The sequence below is a fragment of the Pongo abelii genome, chromosome 3, assembly GCF_028885655.2.
Source record: "Pongo abelii isolate AG06213 chromosome 3, NHGRI_mPonAbe1-v2.0_pri, whole genome shotgun sequence".
In the NCBI taxonomy this organism is placed as follows: domain Eukaryota; kingdom Metazoa; phylum Chordata; class Mammalia; order Primates; family Hominidae; genus Pongo; species Pongo abelii.
The window spans coordinates 172123958-172139517 of record NC_071988.2 but is presented as its reverse complement, the minus strand read 5'-3'; the positions used below and the strand labels follow the sequence as shown (position 1 = coordinate 172139517).

The following is a 15560-nucleotide window of genomic DNA, read 5'->3' as shown; positions in this document are numbered from 1 at the left end:
TCTGCGTGTGTGTGTGTTCTGATCTGTGGAGTGAAAAATGATTTAATAAAGTTTGGATTATTGGAAACTAGTATTTTGTAAGCAAAGCATAATGATAAAAATCTTACGAGTTTACAAAAAAAAAAAATGCTTATATCTTAACCCACCTTCTGGAGTTAATCACGAGGCTTCCTAAACTCTTAACTTTATAGTCATAGAAAACTGTCAGTATTTCAACTCTTTTACATTAAAGAAAGAAAGAAAATTGACAGCAATCCTCTCCCTTCTTCCACCATGCTCCCAAGAAAACAAAAAGTTAGCACTGATGTGCTTAAGTGACATCATCCTCTGGGACCACCATTATCTATCTGTCCTTTGTTTACTTTGTCTTATACTTAGAATGCCTTCATTTGCCATCAGCTTTTCTTCAAACCTTCACTTTCCACTGAGGAAGTCCAAGACAATTCAAGTTTAAACACAAATTTCACCATCTATGAAATGGTAACTTATGAAAAAAAAAAAAAAAAGAACAATCACACCAAAAATATATTCCTTAGATCTTAATGATTTTAATTGCTGGTAAAAAAAAAAAAAAAAAAAAAAAAAAAAAAAAAAAAAAGTTGCCAATGGATCTAATTAGACAGTAATTTCAGAAACAACATTGTATGGTATTTTTGTGGAATGTACAGCCTTCTGGGGAAAAGGAAAACCAAGAATCAGGGCTAAAGTATTGATAACTTCTTATTTTATTATTTTTTTGAGATGGAGTCTCGCTCTGTTGCCCAGGCTAGAGTGCAGTGGCGTGATCTCGGCTCACTGCAACCTCCACCTCCCGGGTTCAAGCAATTCTCCTACCTATTAGAGGCGCACACCACCACACCAAACTAATTTTTTGTATTTTTAGTAGAGGCAGGGTTTCACCATGTTGGCCAGGCTGGTCTCGAACTCCTAACCTCAGGTGATCTGCCCGCCTTGGCTTCCCAAAGTGCTGGGATTACAGGCGTGAGCCACTGCGCCCGGCCAATAACTTTTTAAAACAGTATACTTATTCCTAAAATTTGTGGATCCTGGCTGGGCACGGTGGCTCACGCCTGTAATCCCAGCACTTTGGGAGGCCGAGGCAGGCGGATCACGAGGTCAGGAGATCGAGACCACGGTGAAACCCCATCTCTACTAAAAATACAAAAAATTAGCTGGGCGCAGTGGCGGGCGCTTGTAGTCCCAGCTACTCAGGAGGCTGAGGCAGGAGAATGGCGTGAACCAGGAAGGCGGAGCTTGCAATGAGCCGAGATCGCGCCACTGCACTCCAGCCTGGGCGACAGAGTGAGACTCCGTCTCAGAAAAAAAAAAAAATTTGTGGATCCTAACAGAAGCTTAAGTAGTTCAGATTGGCTTACATTATTTGCTGTATTTCTTTAAAACTTTCCCAAATTTCTGAACTTTGTGAGAAACAAAATTGCTCTTGTGACAAATTCTTTGTGGCTTGGGAAATGTCAAGTAAACTTTCTAATTAAGGTAAGTTTGCCTCCCAAAGAAGTGTTAAAACTTGGAATCAAATGAAACGAAGCCCCTTGTTCTGCCTATCCCCTTGCCTCTTTGTATGTTATTTTCAGTCTCCCTTTATCACTAAGCCTGTAGGCTAGGTCCAGCAGGTGGCTGCACATAGCACTGCCAGTGTGGTGCAAAGTTCTGTGTGATATCCCTTAAGTCTCACGCAGAATTACCTACAGTCACCAAAGCCTTGAAGGACACTGTAGGGACATGGCTGTGCATTATGTACTCTGGTACATGCATTGGAACTGTCCTGTGAAAGGCTAGACCTGATGTGACTGCTGGCTCCAGGTGAAGTGGGGCTACAAGCACAGAGACCAGACCTCTCTTCAGGGTAGAAGCCTCTCACCTTTTCTTGGTCATGGACCTCTGTCCATTCAGTGAAACTTATTTTCCTCCCCTGCTACCTAGAAAAACAGGCATGTAGATATATTTTGCATAAAATTTCAAATAACCCAGCGACCTACTGGAAGAACCCTTGCTTTGGAAGCCGGGTTAGTTTTCTGATGGCAGCATTTGCCTTTCCACGTACAGTAGGTTTCCCCTGAGCTGCTGGACTTCCTTCCTCTGAGTGGGTGACTGCTCCAAGGATAGTCAGGTGTCTGGGGTTAAGATACAAGCGATTCTCTTCCACAGAGTTCCATAGCTGGTGGTAGCCACCTACTCTGTGGGCACATTTGTCTCTTCTGGATTACACAGTGTTAGTTATCAAGCATACTATAAAACCAATCCAAATCAAGAAATCAAGAATGCTAATAGAATCCTGCTCTCCACTTGGAAAGACTTTTTGTGTCTTTACCTTTAGAGACTATAAAAGTAGAGGATCCGTTTAGTCTTCAAATCGTATTCTTCAGGCTAGACATGGAATCCAGTTTATCCTTGTGGCTTGGCACGAACCAATCCACAAATGAAGCCCATTACCATTTTACTTAGTCATGGTGGGTTCCTTATTAACCAACCAACTGTACATTTTCTTTTTAGTTTGGGACAGACATACAGGATCACTTGTTCTTTCTAGTTGTGAAAGTATTCGGCAATACCTGCCAGTTTTTGGATACTCCTCCTCTGTCCCCACTTCTGTACCCACCGCCCCTCATTTTCAATCACTATCTGTAGACTTATCGGTAAGGGTTTGGTTTTTTTAGGTGTTTCTTATGTTGGGTTTTTTTTCAGTTCTTTGAATGAACCACAGAGAAATATATCCATGAAATTTATGTATCAGAAAAATACATAAACTTAGTAGAGAGAATACATATTTAAGAGAGCGGCTGCAGAATTCCTGTGGAGGTAGCAGAAGTCTAGTTCAGACTGTCTTCATTATGATGAGTTTCAGCGGCCCACAAAGGATGAGGAGGGAGGAAGGAGGGGCGAGGCTTTTCTTTGAAATGTAAATTGAGCCAAAGTTCCTAATTTTATAATCATCTGACCATAAAACATCTAATTGAGGGGCTAATTTATGAGGCATTTTGGAATGCAGACTTTGTTGTATTTAACCCTGAGTTTTCAACCATTGTTGCTTGATAATCACATAAAGGTTACTTGACATTTTAGCAGGATGTGGCCCTCATAATCAAACTATAGTATGTAACTTGGATCTAGTCCTAAAGTAGGATTGCTGGACAAATTCCCAAACTGTAAATTAAATAGGCATGATGGGAATTAGGAGCAAGTTGTTGATTATTTAATATGCATGAAATTGAATTGATTTGTTCTTTTTATCTGTTTTTTCCTAAAGGTGAGACTGCTGCTCCTCGGGCCATTTTGACAGGCCATGACTATGAGGTCACATGTGCTGCGGTGTGTGCCGAGCTAGGCCTGGTGTTGAGTGGTTCACAAGGTAAACCTGTGGTACCTTCACAAAATGGATGCATTTCTTGCTGTCTTCTAGAAACAAATTACCAAAGATTAATTTGGTACCTTTTTTCTAAAGCTTCTGTCTGTTATGATAGCCATTAGTCATATGGAACTATTTAAATTATTTAAAATTAAAAAAAATTAAAATGTAAGTTTCTTGGTGGCACTAGCCACATTTCAGGTGCTCAGTAGTCACATATGGCTAGTGGCCACTACATTGGACAGCACAGATAGAGATCATTTCCATCATTGTAGAAAGTTCTGTTTCACAGCACTGCTCTAAGGAGTTTAAGATGTTTTTACAAACATATCCTATTAATATTCATATTCCCATGAAGCAGGAACAAGGAACATCTTTGTATATTTGTTTATTCTTCTGAGCTGTTACTGGCCAGATTCCATCTTACATCTGAATGGAAGCCCCTGACCCTGTCTGTTTTAATGAGGCAGGGGCCACAATGGCATTGAGAGTGGAGTAGAAAGATACTTAAGCTGGTCTGCCTGGAGGTTTGTGCTGGAAACAGCATCATATATTTAGGCCCAAGATATTAAGTGAGCTTAGAGCACATGCAACAAATCAGGATCTGACTGGGAATGGAGCTGTTTCCAATTCGTTGCTTACTTATCCCATCGTAATTATCCATCTCTCTGTCTCTGCTCTGAGCTGAAGTCTGAACACACAACAAACTATTATATCTCACGTCTTTTAGGTTTATCTGGTGGGGAAACAGTATTTGGATCAGCTCATCTGTGTCCTAAAGTGTAATACTTATTAGTCTAGCTAACAAGGTGTTTTAAATATTGAAAGGATTATGTTTATAAATTTGGTCAAAACATTGAAATAGTAATAATGATAGCAAGAATTCTATAACCGCTGGATTTTTCCCTTCTTATACTCAATTATTTCATACATCCTGAGCCAACAGGAGTCATAAAATGAACCTATTATATTACAGGTCATCTTTTCTTTGCACAGTAGTATGGAACTGTAAAAGCGAGCATGCAAACTGAAACCATACAAAGTGATCTGAATAATCATTGGTAAATTTTACAATTGTTCCCTGGTCTTTAAAAATTTTTGTCAGGCTGGGCACGGTGGCTCATGCCTGTAATCCCAACATTTTGGGAGGCTAAGGTGGGAAGATCATTTGAGGCCAGGAGTTCAAGACCAGTCTGGCAACATTGTGAGACCCCCCCATCTCTACAAAAAAAGTAAGAATTAGCTGGGCATGGAGTGCACACCTGTAGTCCCAGCTGCTTGGGAAGGTGAGATGGGAGGATTGTAGGAGGTGAAGGCTGTAGCGAGCCATGATCATGCCACTGCACTCCAGCCTGGGTGACACAGCAAAACCCTGTCTCTAACAATAATTTTGTCAAAACATTAAAAACTCATACTCAGTTATACATACAACATGAAAAATGTAGTAAAACTCACATGTACTTAATACATTGTAATTTAAAACATTTGATACATTGATAATTATTTTATTTGTGAAAAACGTATCAAGAGCAGTTTGAACAGTGCTTACTGCCTTCTTGTTATATACATGTAAGGAGCTAGCATCTTTTCTATGCCTTGGGGAGCTGTCATACTCTTTTCTAAGTTGGGACCAGTATCTAACATTTTATCTTTTGTGCTTTCAATGTCATGAAATATTCCCTAGAATTCCTTTAATGTGAGGCTTTTGCTGGTTTCAATTCTGGGACATCTTTGTTACACCTTCTTCCCTAACTTACACTGATAAGTTCCTTCATTCCCTTCCTGGCTGCATATCTAGTGTCTCAGCAGGGTCAGCATCCCACAGGCAGCTCTTTCTTCTATAATTCCATTTATATTCAATTCAAATTGTACTTTCAGTTTTATCATTTTCCATTTCTTTACTGCAGTTTCATCTTTGTTGGCCATACCCCTTTTTGATTATCCATTTTTGTGAAATGTTACATGGCTTTATCACTGGGAGACAAAAAAGCAACACAGCGGCACAGTTTGCTGTCTGTGTGGGAACTGAATAACAGATATGCAGTGAGCAGTCATCGACATATTTTGAAAGGAGTGATGTGATTGGTCACTGATGATGATGATGCACATCTGTTATTTATATAGTGATTTGTGGACTGAAGAGCTAGCCACAAAAGTGCATACTTTATGCAATTACTATGACAACCTAAATTTGAACTATGTTATTGGAGGGCTGGTGTTATTTAAGGAGTGATAACTGAAATTCATGCATGCTGGAACTGTGTAAAGCAAAGACTGCCTGTGGATATTTTAAAAATTTATCAACTACCTGAGTGGTCAAGAAAGAGCTAAAAGCCTTATTTTTAAAAGGGCAAGTTTTCAATAGTCATTGTGGGGAAAAGGCAACGATTCCATGTGGCCATGAGTAATTTAGCCAGTAGAGTAGCGGGCACATACCCCTGCTATGGTGACCCCCGTTATCTGACTGAGATATCTCTTGGAACTTGCTCATCACACAAGCAATCTTTGTTCCTTATTCCTTCTTTGCTTTGCATGTAGCAGGTACTCAATAGAAACAAAAAGCTTGGCTGTGTGTGGGCTCCCAGTAGCTGCCTGTCCTCCTCTGGCACCTTGGCCTGGTGGTCCGCCCAGGCTGCTGCTTGCTGTGAAGGCAGCAGGGAGGTGGGCTCACTCAGTTGCCAAGGAGAAGTGGCCGAAGGGTTCCTGTGTGAATTTTTTGGAGGTTGAGGGGAACTACTAGGGACCCCCTTTCAGTGTAAAGTAGTGAGCAGTTGCGTGGTAAGAAGACTAAGGCACTCAGAGGCTGATTGAGCTGGCTGTCCCTGCACAGGCCCACAGTGCCGTGGCCGTTGGGGCTCATGCAAGGTGCAGGGAGAGGTCTTAGTGTACCTGCCCACAGCCCTTGTTTGTTTGCATCCCAGCCTCCTTGAAGCTATGCTAGAATTTGAAGCTTATCCTGTTTCTCAGTTCCTCCAGTTTGTATTGCCTGTTAGCATAATGAATTTCATAGAGTAACTTCCTGTCTCTTGAGGAAAGTGAACTTGGACTTACATGATTTGGCTTCTCTCCTCTCCTGAGTGGAAGGTGAGATCTGGCAATCATGAAGAGGAGATTTTGCAAAATAGCTTACACATAAGATGGAAGTTTTTTAAAGGCTTTCTACATCTATAGTGTGGTTCTATAATCCTGTTTGATCTGTGCTCAAGATTCAGATCGTATTGTCTGTTTTCATTAAATAATTTTGCCTTTTATTTCTCCTCTCTTCTCAGAAGGACCATGTCTCATACATTCCATGAATGGAGACTTGTTGAGGACCTTGGAGGGTCCTGAAAACTGCCTGAAACCAAAACTCATTCAGGCTTCAAGAGAGGGTCATTGTGTCATATTCTATGAAAATGGCCTCTTCTGTACATTCAGTGTGAATGGAAAACTCCAGGCCACGATGGAAACAGATGATAACATAAGAGTGAGTGCTCTGGGGACTCTTCAGCATTCACAACTTTCACCTCAACACGTGTCAAGTGGGGACGGAAAGGGTTCACGAAAGAAACCTCTATTTTTGGATTGCCGAGGGCCTCTTTTCCACACCAACAAAAAATCTTTAGGTAGCACTCAGACAAGGCTCACACACTTCGCACACCACAGCAGTGCCAGCTGTGCTGACCACATCACTCAGCGCAGCTGAGGACAGTCCTTCAATAGAAGAGGTTTTCTTAGGGGCTTCTGAAGCCATCCTGGGTGGCTTTTAGTGGCACTGCTCATTTCTTTTTTTCTAAGAAAATGCACTGCACATTGTTTTCTGAGTATGAAAGCTGAAATAGTACATTAGATGACACTTAAAACTGGATTCTCTTTACATCTGAATAGCTTGGTGGTGGGAGCAGTAGGGATTATGACTATTTAGGATTATTAATTTCAGATATGACTTCTTCATGGACAACAAGACCAAAACATGTTAAGGAAGTTGGGTTTCAAATTATGATATGAATTAGGCACGCATTTTCTCCCACTGGGTCTACCGGAAATGGCACCGCCAGTGGACCTTCTGGGCTCTTGCTTCATCTCCAGAACAGGACTCCACAAGTATTAGACATTGAGAAAAAGAGTAAGACTGTTCTTTTCAGAGGCTAGTTTCTTAAGGTCCTTTGTTTCTTACCTCCAAACTCCTTGGTGAAGGTTAAAGTAAAATAAAGCTGGGGTGGTCCTCATTTTCCAGAATCAGGCTGGAGGGCAGGGCATGTGAGCTGTATACAATGAGGGGACCCAGGACATGTTGGGGGCAGGAATAGGGTCACAGGGGCTTCTACCCTGGCATTGGGCTAGCTCTGGATATTTCACTCATTGCTATTCTGACCTACACAGCTTAGATGTCATAAATTCTCCCACTTTCCCAGATCTAGTCTGATCACCCCCTTCTCCTAAGTAAATACTGGTGTCAGGGAACAAAGCTCCTACATATAGATTACATTGAGGAAATGAAGGACCCTTGCTGCTGTGTCTCCTGGGATTCATTTCTTGATTCAGTGGACGGCTTCCTTCTTGTGTCTCCACTGTTCTCTGTGGTCTCTCCATCACATTCTGCCGGCCTCCACCACGAGGCACGCACACAGACACACTCGCACTCGCTTTTATTTTTCCCTACCTTCCCATAATGCTGCATTTAAACCAAGTACACATCAGAGGATTTTCTTTTCCTCTTTTCTTTACAATAATAATGTGGATAATCTGTCACTTTGAGTTGCGATTATATTGTCAGCTACGCTAATAAATCTGTAAAATAATTTGAGATCCCTGGCTGACTGAAGCAATTTCTGTGGCATTTCAGTTAGTACCAGGGGCTCTGGGAAGTTCCTTGAGGCAGCAGTGGGAGGCTTTCTGCAGACCATTCGTACACACATGCTTCTCCTCTCTGCCCTGTAGCCATTGCTTTTTCCCTCTTTAATATTTCCCACTAGATTTTAGGCTTAAACAATCCATTGCCTTTTTCCCAGCACTCCTGCACTTTATCAAGCTAACTTGCAAGTGGCAACTGTGTGATTAAAGTGAGCTTGCCTAAAACAAGCAATACCTGCCCACAGCTCCAGAGACTGATACTTTCACAGCTCACTACCTCAGGAGGCGAGGAAGGAAGCCACAGGCTGGGAATCCAAGACACCACAGAGCAGAATCTCCAGCTCCATCCTCAATCTGAGCCCATATAAGGAATGGACACCATGGAAACAAATTAGTCATCAGCTCAGACCAGAAATTAAGTTTCTGTGAAATACCAAGAACCCTGCAGGCAGGCAGCCTGGGGAAGCTCTGCACTTCCCACCTATTTTTATTTTAGATGCCAGATTGCTCTGTGGCATTTTGGTTAGCAGCATATCACAGTCCCTCAACTAGACAGTGTTGAGATGTCTTTATGAATAGCTGATATTTAAGGAGGCAGCCTGTACAGAGCAGCAAAGTTATTTTGTCCTAAACAAGGGAGAACCACCATTCACCCAGGGGAACGCATTTGTTTTCCCTTCCTGAAGCTGTTTTAGAATGTGGTCGTCCCCAGCAGATTGCTGTGGCCTGCTACTACCTGCGTGCAGCCACGGCGTTGTCCAGAGCACTCAGGATTTCAGGGGATGAGATTAACATGTCTCTGAGGCCCTCTGAAAACCTCTAGTCACAACCCAACCTGGATGCGGAGGCAGCCTGTCAGAATTTGAGTGGGAGATCAGGTGCTGCTTGCTAAATGTTACCCTGGCTCTTGCTGCCAGAGGAATTTGGCCTCTCCTGAAAGAGGCCAGCGAAATCTTTTTTCACCTTGGGAGGCATCTGGTTCATTAAAATGTTTTGAATGCTGATGACTGTATAGTCCCTAAAGCCCAGGTTTTACTTAATTTCAGATGCAAGCAGGATTAGAGATTCTTTACTAGAACAAAGAATTAAAGATCAATGGTTTTGTTTTAGTATAACACTTATCCAGTAAAAAGCTTCAAGTATAAAATTCAAGTGAACTACAACCATAAGGTTAATGGATTTTCATCAGCTGAATTTTATAAGTGTAGCAAATAATTGTTTGTCCTAGTCTCCACTGCAGTTCCCAGACACCCCTAGAGATTGCCATTTGTGAAATGAATGAGGGAAAAGGATATTGATTTTTGCTCATCTTGAAAATATCTTAATATCTGTGTTTGTTAACAAAACTTAGAGAATATGTAACTGTCTTCCACACATGGGTTTTTATTTTCTAGATGTGTTTTTGTGTTCTTGAGAATAAGCTGTATTTAAGAGACTACTAAAAGTTGGCATTTGGGTGAATGTGAATTAAATGGCTAAGAAAGTCTTTACCTTTCTATGATTTTTTAAAAGATATGTCAAAGAGTGAAGACTTAAGGCAGCTATGCTAGAACTGAATGTAGAACAGTGTCAATGTATCAGAAATTAGGTTTTTTTCTTTCTGTCTTGCCAGCACAATCTGTATTCCCCTGTGTCCAGGTGGACATGCGATTACAGGTGTTTGTAGTGGCTTTAAAACTCTGATGCCATCGCTACAGAAAGGAAATTTGTATCTTAATAAGCTAAGAAAACAAGGCTTGGAGGTACCAGGCAGGAGAGGACGGGTAATAGGATTGGCTTTTGGAGTAGGGAGGGACAATTAGGAGTCACCACACTTTTTCTATAAATGGACAGAAAGTTAATATTTTCGGCTTTGAGGGTTCTACATTCTCTGCTGCAACTACCTGTGAAAGCAGTCATAAACAAATAGGTGTGGCGATGTTCCAGTAAAACCTTATTTATGGAAGGCCAGGCGTGGTGGTTCTTGCCTGTAATCCCAGCACTTTGGGAGGCCGAGGGGGTGGATCACTTGAGGTCAGGAGTTCGAGACCAGCCTGACCAACATGGTGAAACCCCGTCTCTACTAAAAATAGAAAAGTTAGACGGGTGTTGTGGTGGGCACCAGTAATCCCAACTGCTCAGGAGGTTGAGGTATGAGAATCACTTGAACCTGAGAGGTGGAGATTGTAGTTAGCTGAGACTGCACTACTGCACTCCAGCCTGGGTGACAGAGCAAGACCCTGTTTTGAGGAAAAAAAAAAAAACAAAACTGTTTATGGGGATTCAAATGTGGAATTCATATAAATATTCATGTGTCATGAAAAATTCAAGCATTAAAAAATGTTAAAACAAACAGTTATACGAAACAGGCAGTGGGCTGCATTTGGCCCGCAGGCTTTCATTCGTGGATGCCCATTTTACAGGATCAAAGAGCAAATTCTGAGCCTGTACTGTCTGTTCAGCGCTAGTAGGAAAGGGCAGAGGGGCACAGCCTAGAGCTGACTAAACCACAGGCTGGAGCACTGTCAGCCCTAGAGCAAGAAAATGCTGAACCGAGATTTAATCACCCCGGAAGTTGTAGCTCTCTACCAAGTCTTCTTCCCAACTGCTGTCAAAATCCAGCAGGCTCAGGGAAGGTGCCGAGGCTGCTGGCCACCTCCCTCCAGCCGGAGTCGCAAAGCAGCAGGGGATTAGAGGGGATGTGAGGTCAGGTGGCACCATCTGCCAAGTCTTGGGACAAAACAGCCTTATTAGCATGTCCGCAGTGCAAATGAAGAGATGCCAGGGCTTCTCATTAGAGCACTGGTCCCAGTCCACAACACACACCATTCCAGTAGCATTTGTAGAACTGGAAGAGTTTGCTACCTAGTATTTAAAAAAGCAAAGCCAAAAAATTCTCAAGCATTGACGAACTTTGTCCATTTGGTTTTTGAAAAATGGCAGATCTTCTACAACTCATGATTTTCTAAAAACTCACTCCTGAGGATCTCTCTCTCTTCTGTCTGCACCGTAGTAGCTGGTGTAAGAATGACTCAAACACAGGGTGGGGGCCAAAAGTTTCCTAGAACCACATTTCTACTTAATGTTGCTGTGTCTCACAGGCCATCCAGCTGAGCCGAGATGGGCAGTACCTGCTCACAGGAGGAGACAGAGGAGTGGTCGTGGTCCGGCAGGTGTCGGACCTCAAGCAGCTCTTTGCCTATCCAGGATGCGACGCTGGAATCCGGGCCATGGCGCTGTCTTACGACCAGAGGTAACACTGGAATCATGGGCTACAAATAGGACTTTCAAAAACTGCAGAGGGGACTGGTCGTGTTGGCTCACACCTGTAATCCCAGTACTTTGGGAGGCTGAGGCAGGAGAATCACTTGAGCCCAGGAGTTCGAAACCAGCCTGGGCAACATTGCAAGACCCTGTCTCTACAAAAAAAAAACAACAAAAAAACAAAAAAACATTTTCAAAATTGTATAGTAAAACCTGCAGAGGGAATTTATTTAAATGGGCTGATGGAGTTGAGTTGTGGGGGTCACCTGTACAATCAAAGCAAGAACACTTTTTTAAAAAGTGTGATTTTCTTTCTGATAACATTGCCACTCTTGGACAAAGGCTGAGTTCTCAAGGAATAGACAGAATTTAAGTAGCAAAGGCTCTGATTACAGTGATGCAAAGCTTTTTATATTTCTTTGAAGTATCTTTTTTTTTTTTTTATACCTTAAGTTCTGGGGTACATGTGCAGAATGCAGTTTGTTACATAGGTATACATGTGCCATGGTGGTCTGCTGCACCCATCAACCCGTCGTCTACATTAGGTATTTCTCCTAATGCTATCCCTCCCCTAGGCCCCCACCCCTGCAACAGGCCCCTGTGTGTGATGTTCTCTGTGTCCATATGTTCTGTTTGTTCAACTCCCACTTATGAGTGAGAAGATGAGGTATTTGCTTTTCTGTTCCTGTGTTAGTTTGCTGAGAATGACAGTTTCCAGCTTCATCCATGTCCCTGCAAAGGACATGAACTCGTTCTTTTGTATGGCTGCATAGTATTCCATGGCATATATGTGCTACATTTTCTTTATCCAGTCTTATCATTGATGGGCATTTGGGTTGGTTGCAAGTCTTTGCTATTGTGAATAGTGCCACAATAAACATAGATGTGCATGTGTCTTATACTAGAATGATTTATAATCCTTTGGGTATATACCCAGTAATGAGATTGTGGGTCAAATGGTATTTCTGGTTCTACATCCTTGAGGAATCGCCATTCTGTCTTCTACAATGGTTGAACTAATTTACACTCCCACCAACAATGTAAAAGCATTTCTGTTTCTCCACATCCTCTCCAGCATCTGTTGTTTCTTGACTTTTTAATGATCGCCATTCTGAAGGGTGTGAGATGGTATCTCATTGTGGTTTTGATTTGCATTTCTCTAATGACCAGTGATAAAGAGCTTTTATTCATGTTTGTTGTCTGTGTAAATGTCTTCTTTTGAGAAGTGTCTGTTCATATCCTTTGCCCACTTTTTGATGGGGTTGTTTTTTTCTTGCAAATTTGTTTAAGTTCTTTGTAGATTCTGGATATTAGCCCTTTGTCAGATGGATAGATTGCAAAAATTTTCTCCAATTCTGTAGGCTGCCTGTTCACTCTGATGATAGTTTCTTTTGCTGTGCAGAAGCTCTTTAATTAGATCCCATTTGTCAATTTCGGCTTTTGTTGCCATTGCTTTTGGTGTTTTAGTCATGAAGTCTTTGCCCATGCCTATGCCCTGAATGGTATTGCCTAGGTTTCCTTCTAGGGTTTTTATGGTTTTAGGCCTTACATTTAAGTCTTTCATCCATCTTGAGTTAATTTTTGTATAAGGTTTAAGGAAGGGGTCCAGTTTCAGCTTTCTACCTATGGCTAGCCAGTTTTCCCAGCACCATTTACTAATTAGGGAATCCTTTCCCCATTGCTCGTTTGTGTCAGGTTTGTCAAAGATCAGATGGTTGTAGATGCTTGGTGTTATTTCTGAGGCCTCTGTTCTGTTCCATTGGTCTATATATCTGCTTTGGTACCAGTACCATGCTGTTTTGGTTACTGTGGCCTTGTAGTATAGTTTAAAGTCAGGTAGTATGATGCCTCCAGCTTTGTTCTTTTTGCTTAGGATTGTCTTGGCTATGCAGGCTCTTTTTTGGTTCCATATGAAATTTAATGTAGTTTTTTCTAATTCTGTGAAGAAAGTCAATGGCAGCTTGATGGGGATAGCATTGAATCTATAAATTACTTTGGGCAGTATGACCATTTTCACAATATTGATTCTTCCTGTCCATGAGCATGGAATGTTTTTCCGCTTATTTGTGTCCGCTCTTATTTCCTTGAGCAGTGGTTTGTAGTTCTCCTCGAAGATGTCCTTCACATCCCTTGTAAGTTAGACTCCTAGGTATTTAATTCTCTTTGTAGCAGTTGTGAATGGGAGTTCACTCATGATTTGGCTGTTTGTCTGTTATTGGTGTATAGGAATGCTTGTGATTTTTGCACATTGATTTTGTATCCTGAGACTTTGCTGAAGTTGTTTATCAGCTTAAGGAGATTTTGGGCTGAGACAGTGGGTTCTCTAAATATACAATCATGTCATCACAAACAGGGACAATTTGACTTCCTCTTTTCCTATTTGAATACCCTTTCTTTCTTTCTCTTGCCTGATTGCCCTGGCAAGAACTTCCAATACTATGTTGAATACGAGTGGTGAGAGAGGGCATATCCTTGTCTTGTGCCAGTTTTCAAAGGGAATGCTTCTAGTTTTTGCCCATTCAATATGATATTGGCTGTGGGTTTGTCATAAATAGCTCTTATTATTTTGAGATACATTCCATCAGTACCTAGTTTATTGAGAGTTTTTAGGATGAAGGGTGTTGAATGTTGTTGAAGGCCTTTTCTGCATCTATTGAGATAATCATGTGGTTTTTGTCATTGATTCTGTTTTTGTGATGAATTACTTTTATTGATTTGCGTATGTTGAACCAGCCTTGCATCCCAGGGATGAAGCCCACTTGATGGTGGTGGATAAGCTTTTTGATGTGCTCCTGGATTCAGTTTGCCAGTATTTTATTGAGGATTTTCACATTGATGTTCGTTAGGCATATTGGCCTGAAATTTTCTTTCTTTGTTGTGTCTCTGCCAGGTTTTGGTATCAGGATGATGCTGGCCTCATAAAATGAGTTAGGGAGGATTCCCTCTTTTTCTATTGATTGGAGTAGTTTCAGAAGGAATGGTACCAGCTCCTTTTTGTACCTCTGGTAGAAATTGGCTGTGAATCCATCTGGTCCTGAAATTTTTTTGGTTGGTAGGCTATTGATTTCAGAACTTGTTATTGGTCTATTCAGGGATTCGACTTCTTCCTGGTTTAGACTTGGGAGGGTGTATGTGCCCAAGAATGTATCCATTTCTTCTAGATTTTCTAGTTTATTTGCATAGAGGTGTTTATAGTATTCTCTGATGGTAGTTTGTATTTCTGTGGAATCAGTGGTGATAACCCCTTTATCATTTTTTCTTGTGTATATTTGATTCTTCTCTCTTTTCTTCTTTATTAATCTGGCTAGTGGTCTATTTTGTTGATCTTTTCAAAAAAACCAGCTCTTGGATTCATTGATTTGAAGGTTTTTTTGTGTCTCTGTCTCCTTCAGTTCTGCTCTGATCTTAGTGTCTTCTGCTAGCTTTTGAATTTGTTTTCTCTTCGTTCTGTAGTTCTTTTAATTGTGATGTTAGGGTGTTGATTTTAGATCTTTCCTGCTTTCTCTTATGGGCATTATGTACTATAAATTTGCTTCAAAACAGTGTTTTAAATGTATCCCAGAGATCCTGGTATGTTGTGTCTTTGTTCTCATTGGTTTCAAGTAACATCTTTATTTCTGTCTTCATTTCAGTATTTACCCAGTAGTCATTCAGGAGCAAATTGTTCAGTTTCCATGTAGTTGTGCGGTTTTGAGTGAGTGTATTAAGCCTGAGTTCTAATTTGATTGCACTGTGGTCTGAGAGACTATTGGTTATGATTTCCATTCTTTTGCATTTGCTGAGGAGTGTTTTACTTCCAATTATGTGGTCAATTTTAGAATAAGTGCAGTGTGGTGCTGAGAAGAATGAATATTCTGATGATTTGGGGTGGAGATTTCTGTAGATGTCTATTAGGTCTGCTTGGTCCAGAGCTGAGTTCAAGTTCTGAATATCCTTGTTACTTTTCTGTCTCATTGATCTAATATTGGCAGTGGGGTATTAAAGTCTCCCACTATTATTGTGTGGGAGTCTAAGTCTCTTTGTAGGTCTCTAAGAACTTGCTTTATGAATCTGGATGCTCCTGTATTGGGTGCATATATATTTATGACAGTTAGGTCTTCTTGTTGCATTGATCCCTTTA

The 15560-nt window shown here is 41.3% G+C and overlaps 1 protein-coding gene across 3 annotated transcripts in view; it reads left to right on the top strand.

Moving 5' to 3' along the window:
- Positions 1 to 15560, top strand: part of LRBA (LPS responsive beige-like anchor protein) — a 763816-nt gene that overhangs the window by 739361 nt on the left and 8895 nt on the right. For all 3 annotated transcript variants that reach the window (XM_024245927.3, XM_054553557.2, XM_054553558.2), the window contains 3 exons: positions 3266 to 3367; positions 6634 to 6830; positions 11278 to 11429. In XM_024245927.3, the coding sequence (XP_024101695.2) occupies positions 3266 to 3367; positions 6634 to 6830; positions 11278 to 11429 (451 nt within the window). The remainder of the gene's footprint in view (positions 1 to 3265; positions 3368 to 6633; positions 6831 to 11277; positions 11430 to 15560) is intronic.